The sequence below is a fragment of the Hyla sarda genome, chromosome 1 (assembly GCF_029499605.1).
Source record: "Hyla sarda isolate aHylSar1 chromosome 1, aHylSar1.hap1, whole genome shotgun sequence".
Lineage (NCBI taxonomy): Eukaryota > Metazoa > Chordata > Amphibia > Anura > Hylidae > Hyla > Hyla sarda.
The window spans coordinates 590,190,023-590,210,290 of NC_079189.1; the positions used below are offsets into that span (position 1 = coordinate 590,190,023).

General features: G+C 49.4%; 1 protein-coding gene and 1 non-coding gene across 3 annotated transcripts in view; both read left to right on the forward strand.

The window, feature by feature from the left end:
• FYB1 (FYN binding protein 1) overlaps window positions 1-20,268 on the forward strand; it is a 171,877-nt gene that overhangs the window by 147,180 nt on the left and 4,429 nt on the right. For both annotated transcript variants that reach the window (XM_056546052.1, XM_056546059.1), the window contains 6 exons: window positions 1,366-1,382; window positions 2,918-2,978; window positions 10,751-10,850; window positions 17,495-17,657; window positions 19,286-19,319; window positions 19,997-20,028. In XM_056546052.1, the coding sequence (XP_056402027.1) occupies window positions 1,366-1,382; window positions 2,918-2,978; window positions 10,751-10,850; window positions 17,495-17,657; window positions 19,286-19,319; window positions 19,997-20,028 (407 nt within the window). The remainder of the gene's footprint in view (window positions 1-1,365; window positions 1,383-2,917; window positions 2,979-10,750; window positions 10,851-17,494; window positions 17,658-19,285; window positions 19,320-19,996; window positions 20,029-20,268) is intronic.
• Window positions 3,120-3,305, forward strand: LOC130343459 (U2 spliceosomal RNA). The gene has a single exon (XR_008882770.1). It is a non-coding gene; the product is annotated as a U2 spliceosomal RNA (small nuclear RNA).

The following is a 20,268-nucleotide window of genomic DNA, read 5'->3' on the forward strand; positions in this document are numbered from 1 at the left end:
TAAACAGATTTGTAAATTACTCCTATTAAAAAATCTTAATCCTTTCAGTACTTATGAGCTTCTGAAGTTGAGTTGTTCTTTTCTTTCCAAGTGCTCTCTGATGACACGTGTCTCGGGAACCGCCCAGTTTAGAAGCAAATCCCCATAGCAAACCTCTTCTAAACTGGGCGGTTGCGGAGACACGTTTCATCAGAGAGCACTTAGACAGAAAAGAACAACTTTAACTTCAGAAGCTCATAAGTACTGAAAGGATTAAGATTTTTTTTAATGGAAGTAATTTACAAATCTGTTTAACTTTCTGGAGCCAGTTGATATATAAAAAAAAAGTTTTTCCTGGATAATCCCTTTAAAGAGCTCTGCTTGCTGTCGTTAAATGAGAATCTTTACTTTCTTAATACTAATCATTTAATGGACACACAGCTGCGGGGCTCATCACAGAGATTTATAATACATAAACAATGTAGAATTTAAAATTATAAGTAGACACAGTTCCTACTAAATCACAGCAAGCAGAGATCCTAAAGACATTGAGGAATTGATACAGAGAGTATATTGAAATATTGTAGAAATTTTCAGTATAGAATGATATTTGATATACCATATTCCCCCTTTAAAGGGATACTCCACCCCAAGACATCTTATCCCCTATCCTTGGGATAGGGGATAAGATGTCTGATTGCGGGGGGGTCCGGCCTCTGGGACCCCCTGTGATCTCGGGGCTGATGCTGCAGTGTTCTGAACATGGAAGCTTCAAGCCCCCTCATGACATCACACCACACCCCCTCCATTCATGACTATGGGAGGGGGCGTGATGGCTAGTACTTAGTCATCATGCCTCCTCCCATAGACATCAATGGAGGGGGCGTGACAGCGGTGGTTGCCCGTCATCCGGCATAGAGCAGAATAGACTCTGTGCACCGGATGACTGGGGTGCCACACTGGAAATCGAGGGGGGTCAGAATAGCCGGACCCCGTGATCAGACATCTTATTCCCTATTCTTTCAATAGGGGAGAAGAGGTCTAGGGGCGGAGTACCCCTTTAAGTAGAACTAAACATTTCCCTTTAATTTCTAAACCAATTCCTGCACATAAGGTTTAGGGTAAAATCCCATTATGCAGTTGAGTTGCGCTGTGGTTGGGATGCTGGTGCATTGTGGTTGTGGTGTGAGTGCAGATTACAGCTGGCCGCCGTCCTGTCCATGTGTAATGGTAATCAGTGAGGTGTGACGTGGATCACCCCTCCCTCTGTCAGGTCTGTAGCTTTAGGTGACATGATAAGCCCCATACATAAAAGACCACCCTCCCCAATATGTGCGTTTTATTATTGTCATCTTATTAATAGAAACTTCTCTATTATGTTTACAGGTCAAACTCTACCTTCGGTAAGTAACTGTGTGCCTAATGTACAGTTTGTGCTGGACAAAAGAACATAGCAAATAGCTAGGGCAATAAGATAGATAGATAGATATGAGATAGATAGATAGATAGATAAATAGATATGAGATAGATAGATAATATAAAGATAGATAGAGAACTAAAAAATCAGCAGCACTCTGTTATTTCAGATGAGTCAGTGTGTGGCTTTATTCGTCTTGTGTTACAAGCAGCTATGTTTCAATTGTCTCACACAGCCAATACCAAGGGCTCAAAATGTAGCTGCTTGTAACACAAGATGAATAAAGTCACGCACTGACTCATCTGAAGGAATGGAGTGCTGCTGATTTTTTAGTTCTTTGTATACTGGAGGGCTTCTAACCTAGGCTCCAACAGCCTGCACCTGATGGTACAGTCTATAAAGTGTAGCCAAGCCCACGGAGGTGACCAGTGACTTCAGAGACCTTAAAGGGGTACTCCGCTGCTCAGCGTTTGGAACAAACTGTTCCGAATGCTGGAGCCGACGCCGGGAGCTCGTGACATCATAGCCCCACCCACTCATGACATCACGCCCAATGCAAGTCTATGGGAGGGGGCATGATAGCCGTGTCACCCCTCCCATAGACTTGCATTAAGGGGGCGGGGCGTGACATCATGAGGGGGCTGGGCTATGATGTCACGAGCTCCCGGCGGTCAATTTAGTGCAGGCCAAGTTGAATTGACAATAGATGACAGTGACTGACTTGACTGGAGACAGACTAAGCTGTGACTGTAGCTTACTCGTAGACTTGTATCGTGTGGCTGCAGACTTGACTTGAGGCTCCTATGACTCCAGACACAATCATAGGCTCGACTGCACCTCAGCAAAGACTCAGGAACTAAGAGAGAGAGGAGACTCCTCCCAGGGCTTTTATGGGGGAGACTCTGGTGGGGTCCCATTGGTCACCCTTAAGTCACATGGTCACTGATACCTCCTGGGTAAAAATCACATGACAACTCACGTGACAACTGTTGATCACATGTTAACCTTTCTTAAAGATAAAACATTCTTATATACATAACATATACATAACATAGGATAATATACAATAATATACAATTACAGTAGAACAGATGCAGGGGGGGGGGGGGGGGGGGCGCCCAGGGGACATTGCAGGGAGGCTGCCTGACAGGGTAGCAAGGGTACGGGGTAACACCTCCCGTACTGGGCCACCACAGATATGAGATAGAAATTAGATAAATATATATGAGATAGATAGATAGATAGATAGATATGAGATAGATAGATAAACACTTAAATAATATATTATAATATATTTAAGTGTTTAGAATAAGTTGCACATAATGGCGTTATATACGAGTCCATAATCAGTGTCCTGGCAATACGCATATTATAAGTGGTGGACATAGTCGTCATGGCCGGTTGGAATTTTGTGTTCTATAATTTACAATACAATTTGCCATATTTAGTATTTAGCAGAGCTGTATATGATGTTACATTGGTTACACTATGAGTTCACATTTTGGTGGTTTTGTTGATCAGATGGAGATGTTTATGATGATGTGGACACCAGTGAATTTCCACCTCCTCCAATAGAGTTCAGGTAAGAAGTATAATAGTGGGGAGGGGCTGACTGTCCCCCTCAGTATGTCACCTCACATTCAGTGTATCACCTCACCCTCAGTGTGCCTGCTTGCCTTTAGTGTGTCACCTCACATTCAATGTGTCCCCTCACCTTCACTGTATCGCTTCTCGGCCTTTTGGCTAAGATCAAGTGTAGTATCTGTTCTTATCAGTTTCATGCCAGTGGCAGGCGACGCCGGTGTGTAGCTGGTGGGAATGAGTGCTACATGGTAGCGGGCAGGTGTACCAGGGCGTCCCGGGCTGGTTCTGAGGAATCAGCTCGACGGCTGCCCCGATGTGACCTGTTTCCTCCGGGTCTCGCCATGAGGCTGAGAGGGTCTAGAGCCAAGTTACTTTAGAGTCTCGGGGAGTGGTGATCTTCAACTTGTGGCACTCATCTTGATTCCCGGCCTTCTGGCTAGGATCAGATACATTTTTTATAGATCCGTCCGGATGTCCGGGCAGTATATCTGCACACATTCACTTATTAATTAATTTTTTGTCACTTTTTAAGTGTTGTGTGTCCACAGGATTGTTAGGCTGCAGTAGCCCTTCTGGGTGTCCCTCCTAACAGTCTAGGGGAGGTGTGTGTGGTAATCAGGTTTCGCACCTCCCTGCAAAAACGCTGGGTACTCCTGCATGGGCAGGGTACTGACCGTTATCGGCTCTGCGGGCAGATACGTTGGCTAACGCCAAGGGGGATGCTGGGAGCATTTGTGGTCCCTTAGTAGCTTTGGCGAAAAGGGACATCGAACCTGGAACCTCGCAGGTACCTTTTGGTCCGGAGGTGAAGGGTACGGTTTGTTGGGGGGCCTCTCTCCTATCGGAGAAGGGCTTGCGATAGACCGCATCCTTTGTGCACGTTTTTTTAGTGTAACACATTTGCACTTTTTCTTGCACTTTGGGTGATTCAAGAGCACTTGTCTCGGCTCTTAACGAAAAAAAAACAACTATTCAGTGTGTCACCTCCCCCTCAGTGTGTCACCTCATCTTCAGTGTATCACCTCACCTTCAGTGTGTCACCTCCCCCTCAGTGTGCCTGCTTACCTTTAGTGTGTCACCTCACCCTCAGTGTATCACTTCTCCTTCAGTATGTTACCTCCCCCTCAATGTGGCTGGGTGCACCTCTCAACAGTCACCTATACCAGCATTCAGCCCGTACCATATATTAAGTGTATGATCAGCTTAATCCTGTCGGGGCACAGTGATTAGTGATTTGTGACGATAGCTTATTTTTTCCTCGACAGAGCTGTGTGATACCATTTATTGTGCCATGTTGTATTCTTATACTAAAAAACTGAAATGGGGTAAAATGGCTAAAAGATTTTTTTGTACTCAGCGTAAAATCTCTTTCTCGAATCCTTCATTAGGGGACATCGAACTGATGGGTATATGCTCTTGCCACTAGGAGGCGCTTACACTAGGAAAAATAAAAGTCGTCTCCTCCCTGGCAGGATATACCCGCCCACCTGCAGTGAGGTAACCAGTTGTGTCACAAAGCAGTAGGAGAAGCCAAATGAGGAAAAACGTCCGAAGGACCCTAGAAGGAATCCCGGAGAACCCAAGAACCAGAAAAAGAAGAAGAAATGGGTGGGTGCGGTGTCCCCCAATGAAGGCTACGAGAAAGAGATTTTACGGTGAGTACAAAAAAATCTCCTTTTCTCGGTCGCTCTTCATTGGGGGACACCGAACTGATGGGACGTACCAAAGCAGTCCCTTAGGATGGGAAAAAGAACAACCACCTGTGAAAAGAGACATTCCCAAGACTGAACTCACGTGCCTGCAAGGCCTGTGGATGAGCCCCCAGGCCGGATACACTCTAGGTCCAGAAAAGGAGCTCCCGGAAGATCCTCCGTCCAAGGAAATGGACCAGGACCAAAGGGAAAGGCCATCCCTGTAGAGACCCCAGGCACCCGGGCCATATAGAGAGACAAGAAACCACAGGACAAAGGGTAAACAGATGTCCGCGAACAACTCTCCTGGCGAAAAGACTGCCATAAAGAAGAGAAGGAGTGCAGGACGGAAATACCACCCCGATGAACGGTATTGCGGAGGAGTTGGGTCGGCCACAACACATGTCCAAGACCTGAACCATCAATAAGGCCCAGGAAACAGAAAGCTGCCTGAAAAGAAGGCACACCACAGCATCGAAGGACAGAGTCCTAACAAGGGAACCAACAGCAACAGACCAGAATGGTCCGAGTAGACCAGAGCTTCCTGAAGAACGCCCCGCCAGAAATGGGAATGGAGAGAGAACCCATGAGAACCCAGTTTGGACTCCCAGTGTCTGGGCATAGGAAGGATAACTCCAGGAGACTGTGGTGACAATGCAGTACAACTGACACAGACAAAAGGGGAAGAAGAACACACGCCTTCCAGGGAGAGCACTAGGCTGTGATGGCGGACAGAAAGCACTCAAGCCTAGGCAGTAAAATCACTGGTGAATGTAGTACGGACCTACGACAAGTACCCTGATCCCGCAGCCCTGAAAAAAAGGCTGGCAAGGCGCAGAAGGAGCAGGAAAATGCAATGACTGAGTGGACAAAACCCTCAGGCTCCAGCAGTAACCTTTGCTGTCTGGAGAAGCCTCCTTGCGCCCCAAGAGGGACCGGAATCCCGTACACTGAGGCTGGGCAACAAAAACAAGACATGATGAGAGCCATTCCAGACAGTGACCAGTAGGACAGGGACCCCGGAAGAGAACACCCGGAGGGACAGGGAGGGGCTGAACCGACCGGCACCCTAGCAGGCCCCATGCCGGAAGAGAGGTGCTCAACCACCTCGGAACCGGAACGGGTCGCCGAGGACCCCTGGACACATCCCACCTAGCCAAAGAAAGGTGGGTTCCCCACCTACAAAGCGGACCTAGCATATGTAGGAACACAGACATGGGGACCCCGGGACAAAAGTGGCCTAACCAAGACTGCAGACACTAAAGAAACCGCAGACATCCAAGGGACCAGCAGGAAGATAGGAATTCCCCAAAACAGCCAACAGTGCAACCCGAGAAGGAGAACGGAGCGACACTGCTGTTGCTGCAAAGGTCCCTAGGACTCACAGACAGAAAGGTCCTAAGAACCCACATGCACACACTCTGCGGGACTGCACCTGGAAGAGAGACACTGGACTACAGCTGCAGCAGTAGTCGAAAGGGGGAGGTGACCCGGTGGATCAGAGCACTAGGCAGACCCAGGGAGAGAGAACCCAGCCTGCAGACAGAGTAGCAGACATGCAGAGAGGGGCCTAGCTAAGCAGGTCACCCTGTAATCAGTATGTGGTGTATTATATTAGGCACATGGGGCAGCTCGGAGAAAATCTCCCCTGACAACTACCATGGCAGAGGTGAACTACCGTCCACGGGGCACAACGCATGGTAGATGACCCGAAAGTGGAAAGGCGGGGAGGCCAAGAAAGCCCCCGTCCCCTGGAGAGAGAGAGAGCGGAAAACGGAGGGACCGCAGAATGTATCCCTGACATCCCGTATAGTGTCCTGTGGGACACGCAGGATCAGTCTCAAGTATACCACGCACAGAGGGAGGAACTGGAACTGCGGCCGCAAAAAAACACCTGCCGAGTGACCGTCGGCAAAAGAAAATATGCAGACAACTGTCTGGCTTGCTGGTATGGGGACAGCGAGTGATCCCATCGGAAACCTCGTACATTAGTGAGGAACCATACATTAGTGAGGAAGACTAGGCGCAGAAACACCAGCCATAGGATGTGTAACAGGTGGCGCAGGAAAATCTGCAACCAATACCTGGCTGACAGGCACAGGTCAACGGAAGACGAAATACTTCAGTGGCACCTCGCTCAGTAGTAAGGTACCGGAACTCCATCTGCAGGGACATCAGTCATTAGATGTATGACAGGCGGTGTAGGTAACAATACAGACCACTGTTTTGCTTACTGGTATGGGTCCATAGAAGACGGGCACCTCACTATATAGTGAGGAACCGAGTGATACACCAGCCCTTTGATGGAGGACAGGCAGTGTAGAGAACCACGCAAATGTAGGCAGCCATGCAGACCACTGCCTGGCTCACTGGCATGGATCCACAGAAAACCAACTATGCACACCATCGGTACTGCACTCAGTAGAGAGGAACCGGAACCCCAGGCGCAGATACATCAGCCATTAGATGTATAACTGGCGGTGTAAGCAACAATACAGACCACTGTCTGACCTTTTGGCATGGATCCAAAGAAGACAGCTATTCATGACATTGGCACGTCGCTCAGTAGTGAGGAGCCGGAACTCCAGTCGCAGACACCTCGGCCGTGAAGTGTGTGACAGGCGATGCAGGAAACCATGTAGATCACGGTCTGGCTCACTGGTATGGGTCCGTAGGAGACAAAGAGCCTTAGAGTCTTTAAGGCACAGCAGGTCAGTTCTCTACATACCGCACCCAGCAGTGGGGTATCGGAACTGCAGCTACAGATACATCAGCCGTGAAACCTGTGATAAACGGCAGAGGAAACCATGCAGACCACTGTCTGGCTTACTGGTATGGGTCCTGAAGACACATCGGGTCCGCTCTCCATATACCGCTCCCAGCAGTGGGGTATCGGAAATGCAGCTACAGATACATCAGCCATGAAACGTGTGATAAACGGCAGATGAAACCATGCAGACCACTGTCTGGCTTACTGGTATGGGTCCTGAAGACACATCGGGTCAGTTCTCCACATACCGCACCCAGCAGTGGGGTATCGGAACTGCAGCCACCAAGACAACAGCCGTGAGTCGTTTGACAAAAGGCAGAGGAAACCATGCAGACCGCTGTCTGGTTTACTGGTATAGGTCCAGAGCGTAGCGAGACATGACATCGGACGTCTCGCACAGCAGTGAGGTACCGACAAGTGGATGACAGGTGGCTGAAGAAACCATGCAGACCACTGTCTGACTGACTGGTATGGAACTCTAGTAACGAAGGGATCTGCCTTCGGCATCTCGCACCAGCAGAAGTACCAGAGCGCCAGCCGCTAAGGTGGCAGCTGTGAGATGAAAGACAGGTGAGGCCACCGTCAAGGTATGGCACCCAACGGTAGGGGATAACAAAATGTATGAAATTATCCCCTATAGAAACCAAGGGACCGTACATCCCATGCAAAAACCTGCCACGGCAACAATGTCGAAATTATCCACCGCACCACCAGCACTGTATGCTGGACAGGGACGCCCGAGGGATACGGTAAGCAGCTCATGATAGTAGCCATTGTCTGGTGTGTATAGCTGATATGGCCAACAGGCCATCGCTGCAATAATTCAGAGTGCAAATACCAGAATTGTGCTGCTCCCTTACCATATTGCCACCGTGAGACTGCTGGGGACCTGAACTCCACATGAGTTCCCCCAAGCCTCACAGACACAGTGGCAGTCTCAGGAGTGGTGGCGACACAGAGCAGCATGCTTAGAAGCGCCTGCTAAGCCACCGCCTAGCTCCGAGACTAGGGAAAAAAGACGGCCGGAGAAGAGTAGCTCCCCCCAGGCCGCAGTTCAGGGAGCCGACGGCATCGTTCAGAAAACGAGCGGCGCCGCTGCAGGGTGAGAGGAGCGGAGCTAGGCTCCGCCGGGAGCGGACATGGCAGCCCGGAGAGGAGAAGCTCCCTCCGGGCCGCAGATCAGGGAGCCGACGGTGCCGCTTGGAGAACAAGCGGCGCCGCTCCAGAATGTGAGGAGCAGAACTAAGCTCTGCCGAAAAATTGACATGGCGGCCTGGAGGGGAGAAGCTCCCTCCAGGCCTTTGATCCGGGAGCCGACCGCGCCGCTCGGAGAACGAGCGGTGCCGCTCCCAAATGTGTGAGGGGCGGAGCTAAGCCCCGCTGAAAACTAACCTGGCAGCCCAGAGAGGAGAAGCTCCCTCCGGGCTGCGAGCAGGGAGCCGACGGCGCCGCTCGGGGAACAAGTGGCGCCGCTCCCAATGTATGAGGGGTAACCTGGCAGCCTGGAGAGGAAAGGCTCCCTCCGGGCTGCAGAACAGGGAGTCGACGACGCCGCTCAGAGAACGAGCGGCGCCGCTCCCATGTGTGAGGGGCGGAGCTGAGCTCCGCTGAAAGTTAACCTGGCAGCCCGGAGAGGAGAAGCTCCCTCCGGGCTGCAGAACAGGGTGTACAGAGCCCTGCTTGTCCTCGGTGTACAGAGCCCTGCATGTCCTCGGTGTACAGGGGGTGGAGTCAAGCTCCGCCGGATGAAAAGACATGGCGGCCCGGAGAGGGAAGCTCTCTCCGGTCCGCAGTACAGAGAGCCGACGGCGCCACTCAGGGAACGAGCGGCGCCGCTCCCGAAAAAGTGAGAGACATCTGGAGGGAGATAAAAAGCCGCGGTCCGCCCGCGCCATTTTAGCCCCCAGAATGGGTGCTGGCACAGGGGAAGAAGGACGGAGCCATGCGCCGCCCTGAGCCCCTCATTCTGCCAGGTGCAGGTGCAGTGTCCCTGCTAACACAGCCCCCTTCCCCCCACATGAAGACCGCAATAAACGACAGAGTCCCTTTTTTTAGGTGGAAGTCCGTCACCCTGAGGGGGGGAAGGGGGGTGTAAAATACTTACCTGCTTTCTTATACTCACCCTCAGACGTCTTCAACCAGCTTATGGCCACGCTGCATCATACAAGGCTACAGATAGCGGTGCGAGCAGGGGCAGTGGGGAACCAGGACCCAGGGTGCAACCTCCAGGCGCTGGCCGTTGGCGGGAAGGGGTTGACGGTGCATACATATGTCCTGTGCCCCTTAGCCGCATATGGGGAAACAGGCAGCGCCATGCTCCTGTCGCCCCACCTGAAAAGTGAAATAAAAGGGAGTAAAGAAATCTAACTAAACAGTCCTAACTAGAAAATAATAATAAAAATACGAGGTCTGGAGAGAACCAGACCGTGTCCACCTCCTAGCTGACACTAGATAAAACTGGTTGCCTCACTGCAGGTGGGCGGGTATATCCTGCCAGGGAGGAGCCAACTTTTCTTTTTCCTAGTGTCAGCGCCTCCTAGTGGCAAGAGCATATACCCATCAGTTCGGTGTCCCCCAATGAAGAGCGACCGAGAAAACATTATTCTGCCATATCTTGGTGGGTGAGGGGGGGGGGGGGGTATTGTTTCTACAGGACTCATCATGCAGTGTGAATAAAAAGTTAAATTACTCTTTTTTTGCTGTATTTTACAACTTTTGAGGCAGTCGAAGTGACCAAAATAAAATAGTAATTCGGGCATTGTGTTTTTTTTATGGAATTCACTTTGCAGGATATAAAACATGAAATTAACACGAAATTATGCATATTTTTCACATATAATTTGAATATGTTATTAAAGGTATTATGTTGTATTAACTTTTACTAGTACATTTTTTTATTAAACACTTTTAAAACTTGTATAATCATGTTTTGACCACTAGGGGCCTCAGACACTAATGTATTGCAATGTATTGAGCAGTGACCCAAATCCTATTACACCCAGCCAATAGTAACAGACCTGGACCTTCAGTAGGCCCCCAGCTTCAGTGCTTAGCACCCCCTTATTGTATCACATGTACCAATCAGGTGACTCTAACAACTTAGACATTAGTAAAAATTCTATTGTATCTGTATATATTTTTTACAGTATGCTGTAAAAAAAAAAAAAAAAAGGAAAATCTTATGTGAATCTCTATTGGGAACATTTAGTGATGACACTCTCTATACAGGATTGTGGATAAATACAAGTGTTATATAAGCAGAGAGGTAAGTGGTGACTCCGGCTATTATTATAATATGTGTTTTCTTAGTTTAACAAATCAGGGCACCTCCACCTTTGGGAAATCATCGGACTACAAGACACTGAAGAAGCTGGAGAAAGAGGAGAAGGAATTCAGGAAAAAGTTCAAGGTAAATAGATATGAGTACCGTATATACTCGAGTATAAGCCGAGTTTTTCAGCACGATTTTTCGTGCTGAAAACACCCCCCTCGGCTTATACTCGAGTGAACTCTCCACCCGCAGTGGTCTTCAACCTGCGGACCTCCAGAGGTTTCAAAACTACAACTACGGCTGTCCGGGCTTGCTGGGAGTTGTAGTTTTGAAACCTCCGGAGGTCCGCAGGTTGAAGACCACTGCGGCCTTCAACATCATCCAGCCCCCTCTCACCCCCTTTAGTTCTGTACAGTACTCGCCTCCGCTCGGCGCTGGTCCGGTGCTGCAGGACTGTCCGGAGAGGAGGTCGTCCGGTGGGATAGTGGTTCTGGGCTGCTATCTTCACCGGGGAGGCCTCTTCTAAGCGCTTCGGGCCCGGCCCCAGAATAGTCATGTTGCCTTGACAACGACGCAGAGGTACGTTCATTGCCAACGTACTTCTGCGTCATCGTGCAGACAACGCCTCTATTCCGGGCCCGAAGCGCGGAGAAGAGGCCTCCCCGGTGAAGATAGCAGCCCAGAACCACTATCCCACCGGACGACCTCCTCTCCGGACAGTCCTGCAGCACCGGACCAGCGCCGAGCGGAGGCGAGTACTGTACAGAACTAAAGGGGGTGAGAGGGGGCTGGATGATGTTGAAGGCCGCAGTGGTCTTCAACCTGCGGACCTCCGGAGGTTTCAAAACTACAACTCCCAGCAAGCCCGGACAGCCGTAGTTGTAGTTTTGAAACCTCTGGAGGTCCGCAGGTTGAAGACCACTGAGGGCGGATGATGACAAGAGGATGATGAAGGAGGGGGGTGTGGGATGATGACAAGGGGATGATAAAGGGGGGGTGTGGGATGATGACAAGGGGATGATGAAGGGGGGTGGGGATGATGACAAGGGGATGATGAAGGGGGGTGGGGATGATGACAAGGGGATGATGACAGATGATGATGATGAGGGTCTGGATGATGACAGGCGGTGATGATGATGAGGATGTTAATGACGGGTCTGGATGATGACAGGGGGGGATGAGGTATTTCACACCCTAGGCTTATACTCGAGTCAATAACTTTTCCTGGGATTTTGGGTTGAAATTAGGGGTCTCGGCTTATACTCGAGTATATACGGTATATAAAACCATGTTAGGGTGGGTTCACACACGATTTTGATACAGTTTAGTCAGGTTTTGAGGAATCCATTTTTTTTTAATCCAAAACCTGATACAGGAACTGTATTGCAAAAACGTGGTGTGAACCCAGCCTTATTAATCCTCCGGGGGGTTCTGTTTTATGCGTGTTAGGCCCCATTCACACTGCCGTTGCTCCTGGTCGAGAACGGCCGTTAAAGGAGTGCTCCACTGGCCCAGCATTAGGAACATTTTGTTCCAAATGCTGGGTGCGGGCTGCGGGGGTCGTGACATCATGGCCACACCCCATGTGATATCACACCAGACCCCCTCAATGCAAGTCTATGGGAGGGGGCGTGGCAGCTGCCAGGCCCCCTCCCATAGACTTGCATTGAGGGGGTGTGACGTGACATCACAAGGGGTGTGGCCGCGACATCATGACCCCCGCAGCCCGCACCCAGCATTTGGAACAAAATGTTCCGGATGCTGGGCAGTGGAGTACTCCTTTAAAGTCTTTTTTGAGGGGGGAATTTTAAAAGGGTACTCCGCTGCTCAGCATTTGGAAAAAACTGTCATCCTGTGTACCACGCTATCAGCTGCCAGAGAGGTCGAATTGTTACTGGGGGATACGAGCTGGTAGTTACCGCCGCAGCAAATCCATCCCGCTTTGCGGCGGGCTCTGGTGAAGACCAGTAACTGCTTAGAACCGGTCCTCCAGTACAACCCATGCTATCGCCTCTCCGGTCCAGAGGATCCACTTCCTGTCCTGCCGGTACCTGACAGTAAGATCCGGCCATGGATCCCGCTGATGTTCCCCTGCCAAGTCTAGCGGACCTCACCTCCATTGTGGCCTAGCAAGGTCAGCAGCTGGCCCAGTTGACCGCCATGATGCAACAGCTCCTGCCTGCTCAGCAACAGCCAGCACCTCTGTCTGCACCTGCTGCATCTCCTCCGCCTGCAGTTGCCACTGGATCCAGAATCCGTTCGTCCCTACCAGACAAATACGAGCTACTGTCAGACCAGTTTCCGTCTGAGCGAGCCAAGGTAGCCTTCATCCTCAGTCTGCTCTCCGGGAGGGCCCTGGCCTGAGCTACACCGCTCTGGGACCGCGCTGATCCAGCCACCGCTTCTGTCCAGAGTTTTTGTCAGGAGTTTCGTAGTGTTTTCGAGGAACCTGCCCGGGTTACCTCCGCAGAGACTGCCTTGCTAAACTTGTCCCAAGGAAATTCTACCGTGGGTGACTATGCCATCCAGTTCCACACCCTTGCCTCCGAGCTGAACTGGAATAATGAAGCTCTTTGTGCCACTTTTAAGAAGGGACTTAATTGTGACATTAAGGATGTCCTTGCTGTACGTGACCTGCCTACCACCCTGAGCGACCTCATCTTGCTAGCCACAAGGATGGACAAACGTTTCTCCGAGAGACAAGAGGAGCTCCATTTTGAAAAGGAAAAAGCTCGTACTAAACGCTGCCCTCGTCTGACTCCAGTGTTCCAGCGTCCACCTCTACCTGTCTCTGGGTCTTCCGCTGTGGAGGCCATGCAGGTGGACCGGTCTCGCCTGACCCCGCAAGAACGGAGCCGCCGTAGAGACGAGAACCTGTGTTTGTACTGCGCTAGTACCGAGCACTTCCTTAAGGACTGTCCTCTTCATCCTCCACGTTCAGGAAACGCTCGCACCTAGTGGATGTGGGAGAGGCATTACTAGGTGTGGATTCTTCCTCTCCACGTCTCATCATATCCGTGCAGCTGTTCCTTTCGTCCAAATCCTTCTTCTCTGCTGCTGCTTTCTTGGATTCCGGCTCAGCCGGCAACTTCATCCACGCCTCCTTGGTCGACAAGTATCAAATTCCTATAACCCGTCTGCCCAAGCCGTTCCTTATTTCTACGGTCAACGGGGAGAGACTCTCTGCTACGGTACAATACCCCACCCAGCCCCTGCAGATGGACATTGGGATATTCCATACCGAGACTCTGGAATTTTCTGTTCTTCCCTTCTGCTCTTCCGAACTCCTGCTGGGTTTATCGTGGTTGCAATGCCATTGTCCTGTCCTGAATTGGTCCACCGGTGAGATTCTGTGCTGGGTTTCCTCCTGCTCTGACCGGTGCTTCAAGCCTCCTCCTATCAAACGGGTCTCGCCAGTTCCTCCGCCACCAGGACTCCCCAAGCTTTACCACCAATTTGCGGACGTCTTCTGTAAAAAACAAGCGGAGACTCTTCCTCCTCACAGGCCTTATGATTGTCCCATTGACCTGTTACCGGGATCTACTCCTCCTCGGGGCAGAATATATCCTCTCTCACCTCTACTTTGAGTACTTAGTGATGCCTTTTGGACTTTGTAACGCACCCGCAGTCTTCCAGGAGTTCGTTAACGACATCTTCCGGGACCTTCTTTACACTTGTGTTGTAGTATATCTGGATGATATCCTTTTTTTTTCTTCTAACCTGGATCAACATCGAGTCCATGTCCGACAAGTTCTCACCCGACACCCGAAGTAATCGCCTCTACGCCAAAATTGAGAAATGTCTGTTTGAGCGTACCTCCTTGCCATTCCTGGGGTATATCATCTCGGCCCAAGGTCTGCAAATGGATTCTGCCAAGCTATCTGTGGTTCTGGACTGGCCATGCCCCTCTGGTCTCCGAGCCATACAGAGATTCCTGGGGTTTGCCAATTACTACAGACAGTTTATTCCTCATTCCACCCTGGTGGCCCCTCTTGTGGCTTTGACTAGAAAGGGTGCCAATCCCAAGACCTGGCCTCCTCACGCTGAAGAGGCCTTTCTGTCCCTGAATGCCGCCTTTGCGTCTGCACCCGTTCTTTCCTGGGCAGATCCTTCCAAGCCATTCTATCTTGAAGTGGATGCATCATCGGTGGGAGCCGGAGCGGTACTAATTTAGAAGTCTTCCAAAGGCAAGACCAGAACTTGTGGTTTTTTCTCTAAAACCTTTTCTTCCGCCGAGAACTACGCTATTGGGGACAGAGAACTGTTGGCAATTAAATTAGCCTTGGAGGAGTGGAGACGTCTTCTCGAGGGTGCTCCTCACCCTGTGACCATTTTCTTGGACCATAAGAATCTAGTCTACCTCCAGTCTGCTCAGAGACTAAATCCCCGCCAAGCCCGTTGGTCCATCTTCTTTGCCGGCTTCAATTTCCAGATTCACTTCCGTCCCGCTGCCAAGAACATCAGGGCAGATGCCCTTTCTCGCTCTTCGGATGTGGTGGGCAACGTACCCACTCCTCAACACATTGTCCCACCTGAATGTCTCATCTCAGTTGCACCTGTGGACTTACGGCTTCTTCCTCCGGGTAAGACCTATGTCCCTTCTCGTCAACGGTTGCAAGTTCTCAAGTGGGGTCACGCTTCCTTCCTTGCCGGTCATCCTGGGATTAAGAAGTCTCTTCAGTTAATTTCTCAAAGATATTGGTGGCCCTCCCTAGACAGAGACATCACTGAATTTGTCCAGTCCTGTGCGATCTGCGCCCGGGACAAGACTCCTCGACAGAAACCTGCGGGTCTTCTTCTGCCCCTCCCTGTTCCGGAGACCCCTTGGTCACACATCGCCATGGACTTTATCACTGATCTTCCCTCCTCACATGGTATGACAGTCATTTGGGTCGTGGTTGACCGATTTTCAAAGATGGCTCATTTTGTGTCCCTGTCTGGTCTCCCGTCCGCGCCTCAGTTGGCCAAACAGTTTTTTCTGCACATCTTCCGCCTCCACGGTCTTCCCAAACACATTGTCTCTGATCGTGGGGTGCAGTTCGTTTCCAAGTTTTGGAGGGCTCTCTGTGGTCAACTCAGAGTCAAGCTGGATTTTTCTTCCTCGTATCACCCTCAGTCCAACAGCCAAGTAGAACAGGTGAACCAGACTCTGGGAGATTATCTATGCCATTTTGTGTCCTCTCGCCAAGATGATTGGTCGGATTTACTCCCTTGGGCAGAGTTTTAAATAATCTTCCGCCACCAATAAGTCTCCATTTTTTGTGGTTTATGGCCGTCATCCTCTACCCCCTCTGCCTAGGACCTCCGCCCCCTCCTCTGTACCAGCTGTAGAGGACCTTCTTCTGGACTTCACTTCTATTTGGCGAGAGACCCACTCAGCCCTCCTCAAGGCCTCGGCCCATATGAAGCTCCAGGCTGACAAAAATCGTAGAGCTCCTCCAGAATTCAGTCCCGGTGACAGGGTGTGGCTCTCCTCGAAGTACATCAGATTTAAGGTACCAAGTTACAAGCTGGGCCCTCATTACTTGGGTCCCTTCAGAGTCAAGAGCCGCATTAATCCGGTGTCCTACCAGCTCCATCTTCCTCCCTCCCTCAGAATTCATAACTTTTTTCATGTCTCCCTTCTCAAACCTGCTATCTTTAATCGCTTCTCTCCTAAACTTCTTTCTCTCACCCCTGTCACTGGAACCTCTGATGTTTTTACTGTTAAAGAAATCCTAGCCCCAAAGCTTGTCCGGGGGAGAAGATTTTTTTTGGTCGACTGGGAGGGCTGCGGTCCTGAAGAGAGGTCTTGGGAGCCTGAAAATAACATCTTGGATCGCTGTCTCATCCTCAACTTTCTTGGTGCCAAAAAGAGAGGGAGACCTAAGGGGGGGGGGGGGGTACTGTCACAGCGAGTGCTCCGGTCTTCACCTCCGGACCGGAGCGCCCGCTGCCTCCGCCCTCCACTCCTGGGTTCCGGCGTCTCCCGGTCAGATGTACTGACCGGGAGCACGGGCCCCACAGTGGCAGAGACGCGGCTGGCGTGGCAGCTGGTCCCCGCTCATGCGCCGCGTTCCTGTTCGGCCTACCTTCTTCCCGCACGGCTCTCGGCTCCTCTGCATCCCGGCACGTAAATTTAAAGGGCCAGCGCATCGATAATTAGAACCGGTCCTCCAGTACAACCCGTGCTATCGCCTCTCTGATCCAGAGGATCCACTACCTGTCCTGCCGGTACGTGACAAGAGAGCTCTGTTTTCCAAAAAGAAAAAGATTTCCTTTGTAGTATTCAGCAGCTAATAAGTACTGGAAGGATTAAGATTTTTTAACAGAAGTAATTTACAAATCTGTTTAACTTTCTGGCACCACTTCATTTAAAAAAAAAAAAAAAGTTTTCCACTGGAGTACCCCTTTAAGTGGTCCTGTGGTTAATGACCTAATAATTAACTAACTGAATGTCTTTTCTAAGTGTATGGATTCCATAACTCACAGCCAACAATAGAGATTTATGAACATAAAATGGCATAAAACAAAAGTGCAATAAAAGTGCAAAAGCATTACAATCCTGTCCAACAACCAACTTGCCATTTTGTAGAAATAAGCAGTAGGATATGGCACAGTGTTAAAACCTGACAGAAGCCCCTATGCCAATGTAATTGTTCTCCAGTATGTACAGTATGGTGGTATTATTTATGAGTACATTATAAAGGGATTGTATTGTAGTAAAGTTTTACTCATCATGAAGTCCACTTAATGAAATCGTGGAAATGCCCCTTTTTTAATATAAGTTTTCTGTTCTATAGTTTACAGGTGATATTCGGGTGTTGTCAACGGTCCAGATAGCGACCAACCTGGCAGCAAAGAAGTGGGGATCCAAGGATTTACCTCTGAAGCCTGGAGAAATGCTGAGTGTGATACAACATACCAACAATAATACACTTCTATGTAAAAATAATGAAGGCAAATGTAAGTACATATGTGGTGACCCAGGGGGTTGTCTATCGGGACTAGCAGTGCTCCTAGTATGTCAACAGTGCTGCGAGTGCTGTGTTCCCAGTGCACACAGCTTTGTTAATGGAGAGGCTGCACAGGGAAGGAGTGGCTGTGAAGCCAGAGCCCTAAACAAGACAGAAATCACATGGTGTTTGTCTTCCAGGAGGGTGGGGGCTACTCTTAGTGAGGGCTTTGCACAAAGACAAGGTGGATCTGAGAATGACGTGTTTCTCTCACTCCCTGCATGCTGCAAGTGACAGCTGAAAGAGGCAAACTGCTCTTTATAGCTAGTGAATGATATTAAGGTATACAAAATTGATTGGTGAGATGATGGGCTATGGGTTTAGTTTCATCGGAGTACCCCTTTAAAGCGTACCCGTCAGATCCAACCAAAAAAATGTTTTTAATATATCACTCAGTACCTAATCCTGACCATGTACATCTAATTTTTATGTGTCTAGCACCTTTATTTTTTTATTACATTTTTAATTTAGCTCACTAGTCTTAATTCCTCTCAAAGGGAGGGGGCATGGCCTCACTGTGCAGGTCTCCGTCCCCTCCCTCAGTATGCTGTCTGTTCACATCTCCCCTAGCATTAGCAAAACTACAACTCCCAGCTTCTCTTCACTGACAGTACCGGGACACAAGCTGACAGTGGGAGGATTTTTCCTCCAGCTGTGAGCCCTGCACTCACAGCTGTCAATCAAGGAAGTGTGTCCATGATGCATGGACACAGCAGGACTAGTATGTGTCCAAGCAGGCAGGGGAGAGCAGTTGTTTGACTGGCTTTTTCAGTATGAAATACAGAAAATTTTCTAATGAAAGCAATTGCAAAACCTATTGGTTATACATGCTTTACAACATATCAAAAGTTTTTGTATCTGACAGTGCCCATTTAAGCAGTCACTTTGCTTGGAATATGGATTGACATATTTAGGAGTTTGGATTCAGTGGTCAGGTCTATCCCAGGACATGAATTGTTGCCTGATCAGAGTATAGCCTGACTTGTTCCCTTACTCTGGTAACTAAGACTTATGTGATTCATAGGCTCTCTAGCACAATCCCAATGTACTCACTGAAGTAGGGTCTTCTCAGGGGTGTAGCTGAGGTAGTTGGTTGACTTCTGTACAGGTTACCATATTGATGGTGTTAAATATACCGAGACATGTTCTAGCTGGCACATCCGGATGACAACCTCTGACTCGGAAATCAGTACTGCTAACTGGACCAAGACCACGAGGCATGCAGCATCCCTTTTTCTCTGTTTACTATCAAGCACTTCGGCTTCAGCCTTTCTCCTGAAAGCTCCCTTGTACTTGTAGTGGACAGTAGATACCCTGTCAGCAAAAAGAAAAGTACTTCAAATTCCACATGGTATAGTCCCCAGTGCTAAACTGGCTGTATTATGAACTAATGGCCTGAGTGTCACAATATTTCTGCCACCTAGTTGCAACATATGAAACTACATGACATTAGTTTTTCCCATCTAAAGTACCTACGTGACAAAGTTGTTGTTTTTATTTAGCTGTTGTTGCTACATTTAAGGATTGCGCATGTTAAGATCATTGCAATTTAATTGAAAAATGTGTTTCCCCCCCCAGATGGTTATGTATCAAGAAGCAACATAGCTGATAAGTAAGTATTGACAGAAGCATAAAAGACTTGTCAGGGGATGATGGGAGGTGGGGACTGTACCATAAACCATGAAAAGAACTGGAACAGATTTCAGTACATCAGAAGTTACAGTAGTATACATTATATTGTACTCCGTGGGGCACCATATTCCAAGGCTATTCTTCTCTTAGGAGCAATGCTAAAGATACCTCTATCATATACAGTTCAATCCAATCTTCGGTGCTCTCATAGGCAATAATTGTAGTGCGTGCCGACCCACTGCTCCATTCAGCGGGGAGAGTTAGTATTATGTTCTAAAGGTTGCATTGGATCTGACCTCTGGGATAGGGGATTCTTATGTTTGAATACCCCTTTAAATAGGTATTGTCATTTGGAAAAATTTATCCTAGCGATATTTGATTGGCAGTGGTCTGAGTTCTCCGATCAGGAATACGAGCCGGTAGAACGTTATGCTCAGCGTGTTCTCTCCTGGGTCTATGTCACGTAATGCAGAAGGTCCTATAATGCAACAGGAAGACGGGCAGCATGGCTTTCTCCAGGCTTGTTCTCCTGATCGGCAGAGCTCTGGAACCCATGCTGATCAAAACTATTGACATGCCGCAAGGACATGTCAAAAGTTTTTTAAGTGGTACTGAGATGTAACATTCATACTGATAATCATTTGTCTTAATTTGCAGTGACGGGGACATCTATGATGATATTGGAGAGGGTACGTATCTAACCAATGTTCCAGATTCTAAAGAACCCTTCTTAAAGGGGTACTACCGTGCTGACAACTTATCCCCTATCTAAAGGATAAGGTACCCCCGCGATCTCGCACACAGCACCCCACTCTCATCAGGCCCCATAGCGAACATCGCTCCGGGTCTGATGACTGCCGATCACGGGGCCGGAGTATCATGACGTCACGGCTCAGCCCCTGCCATAGACTTGCATTGAGGGGGCGGAG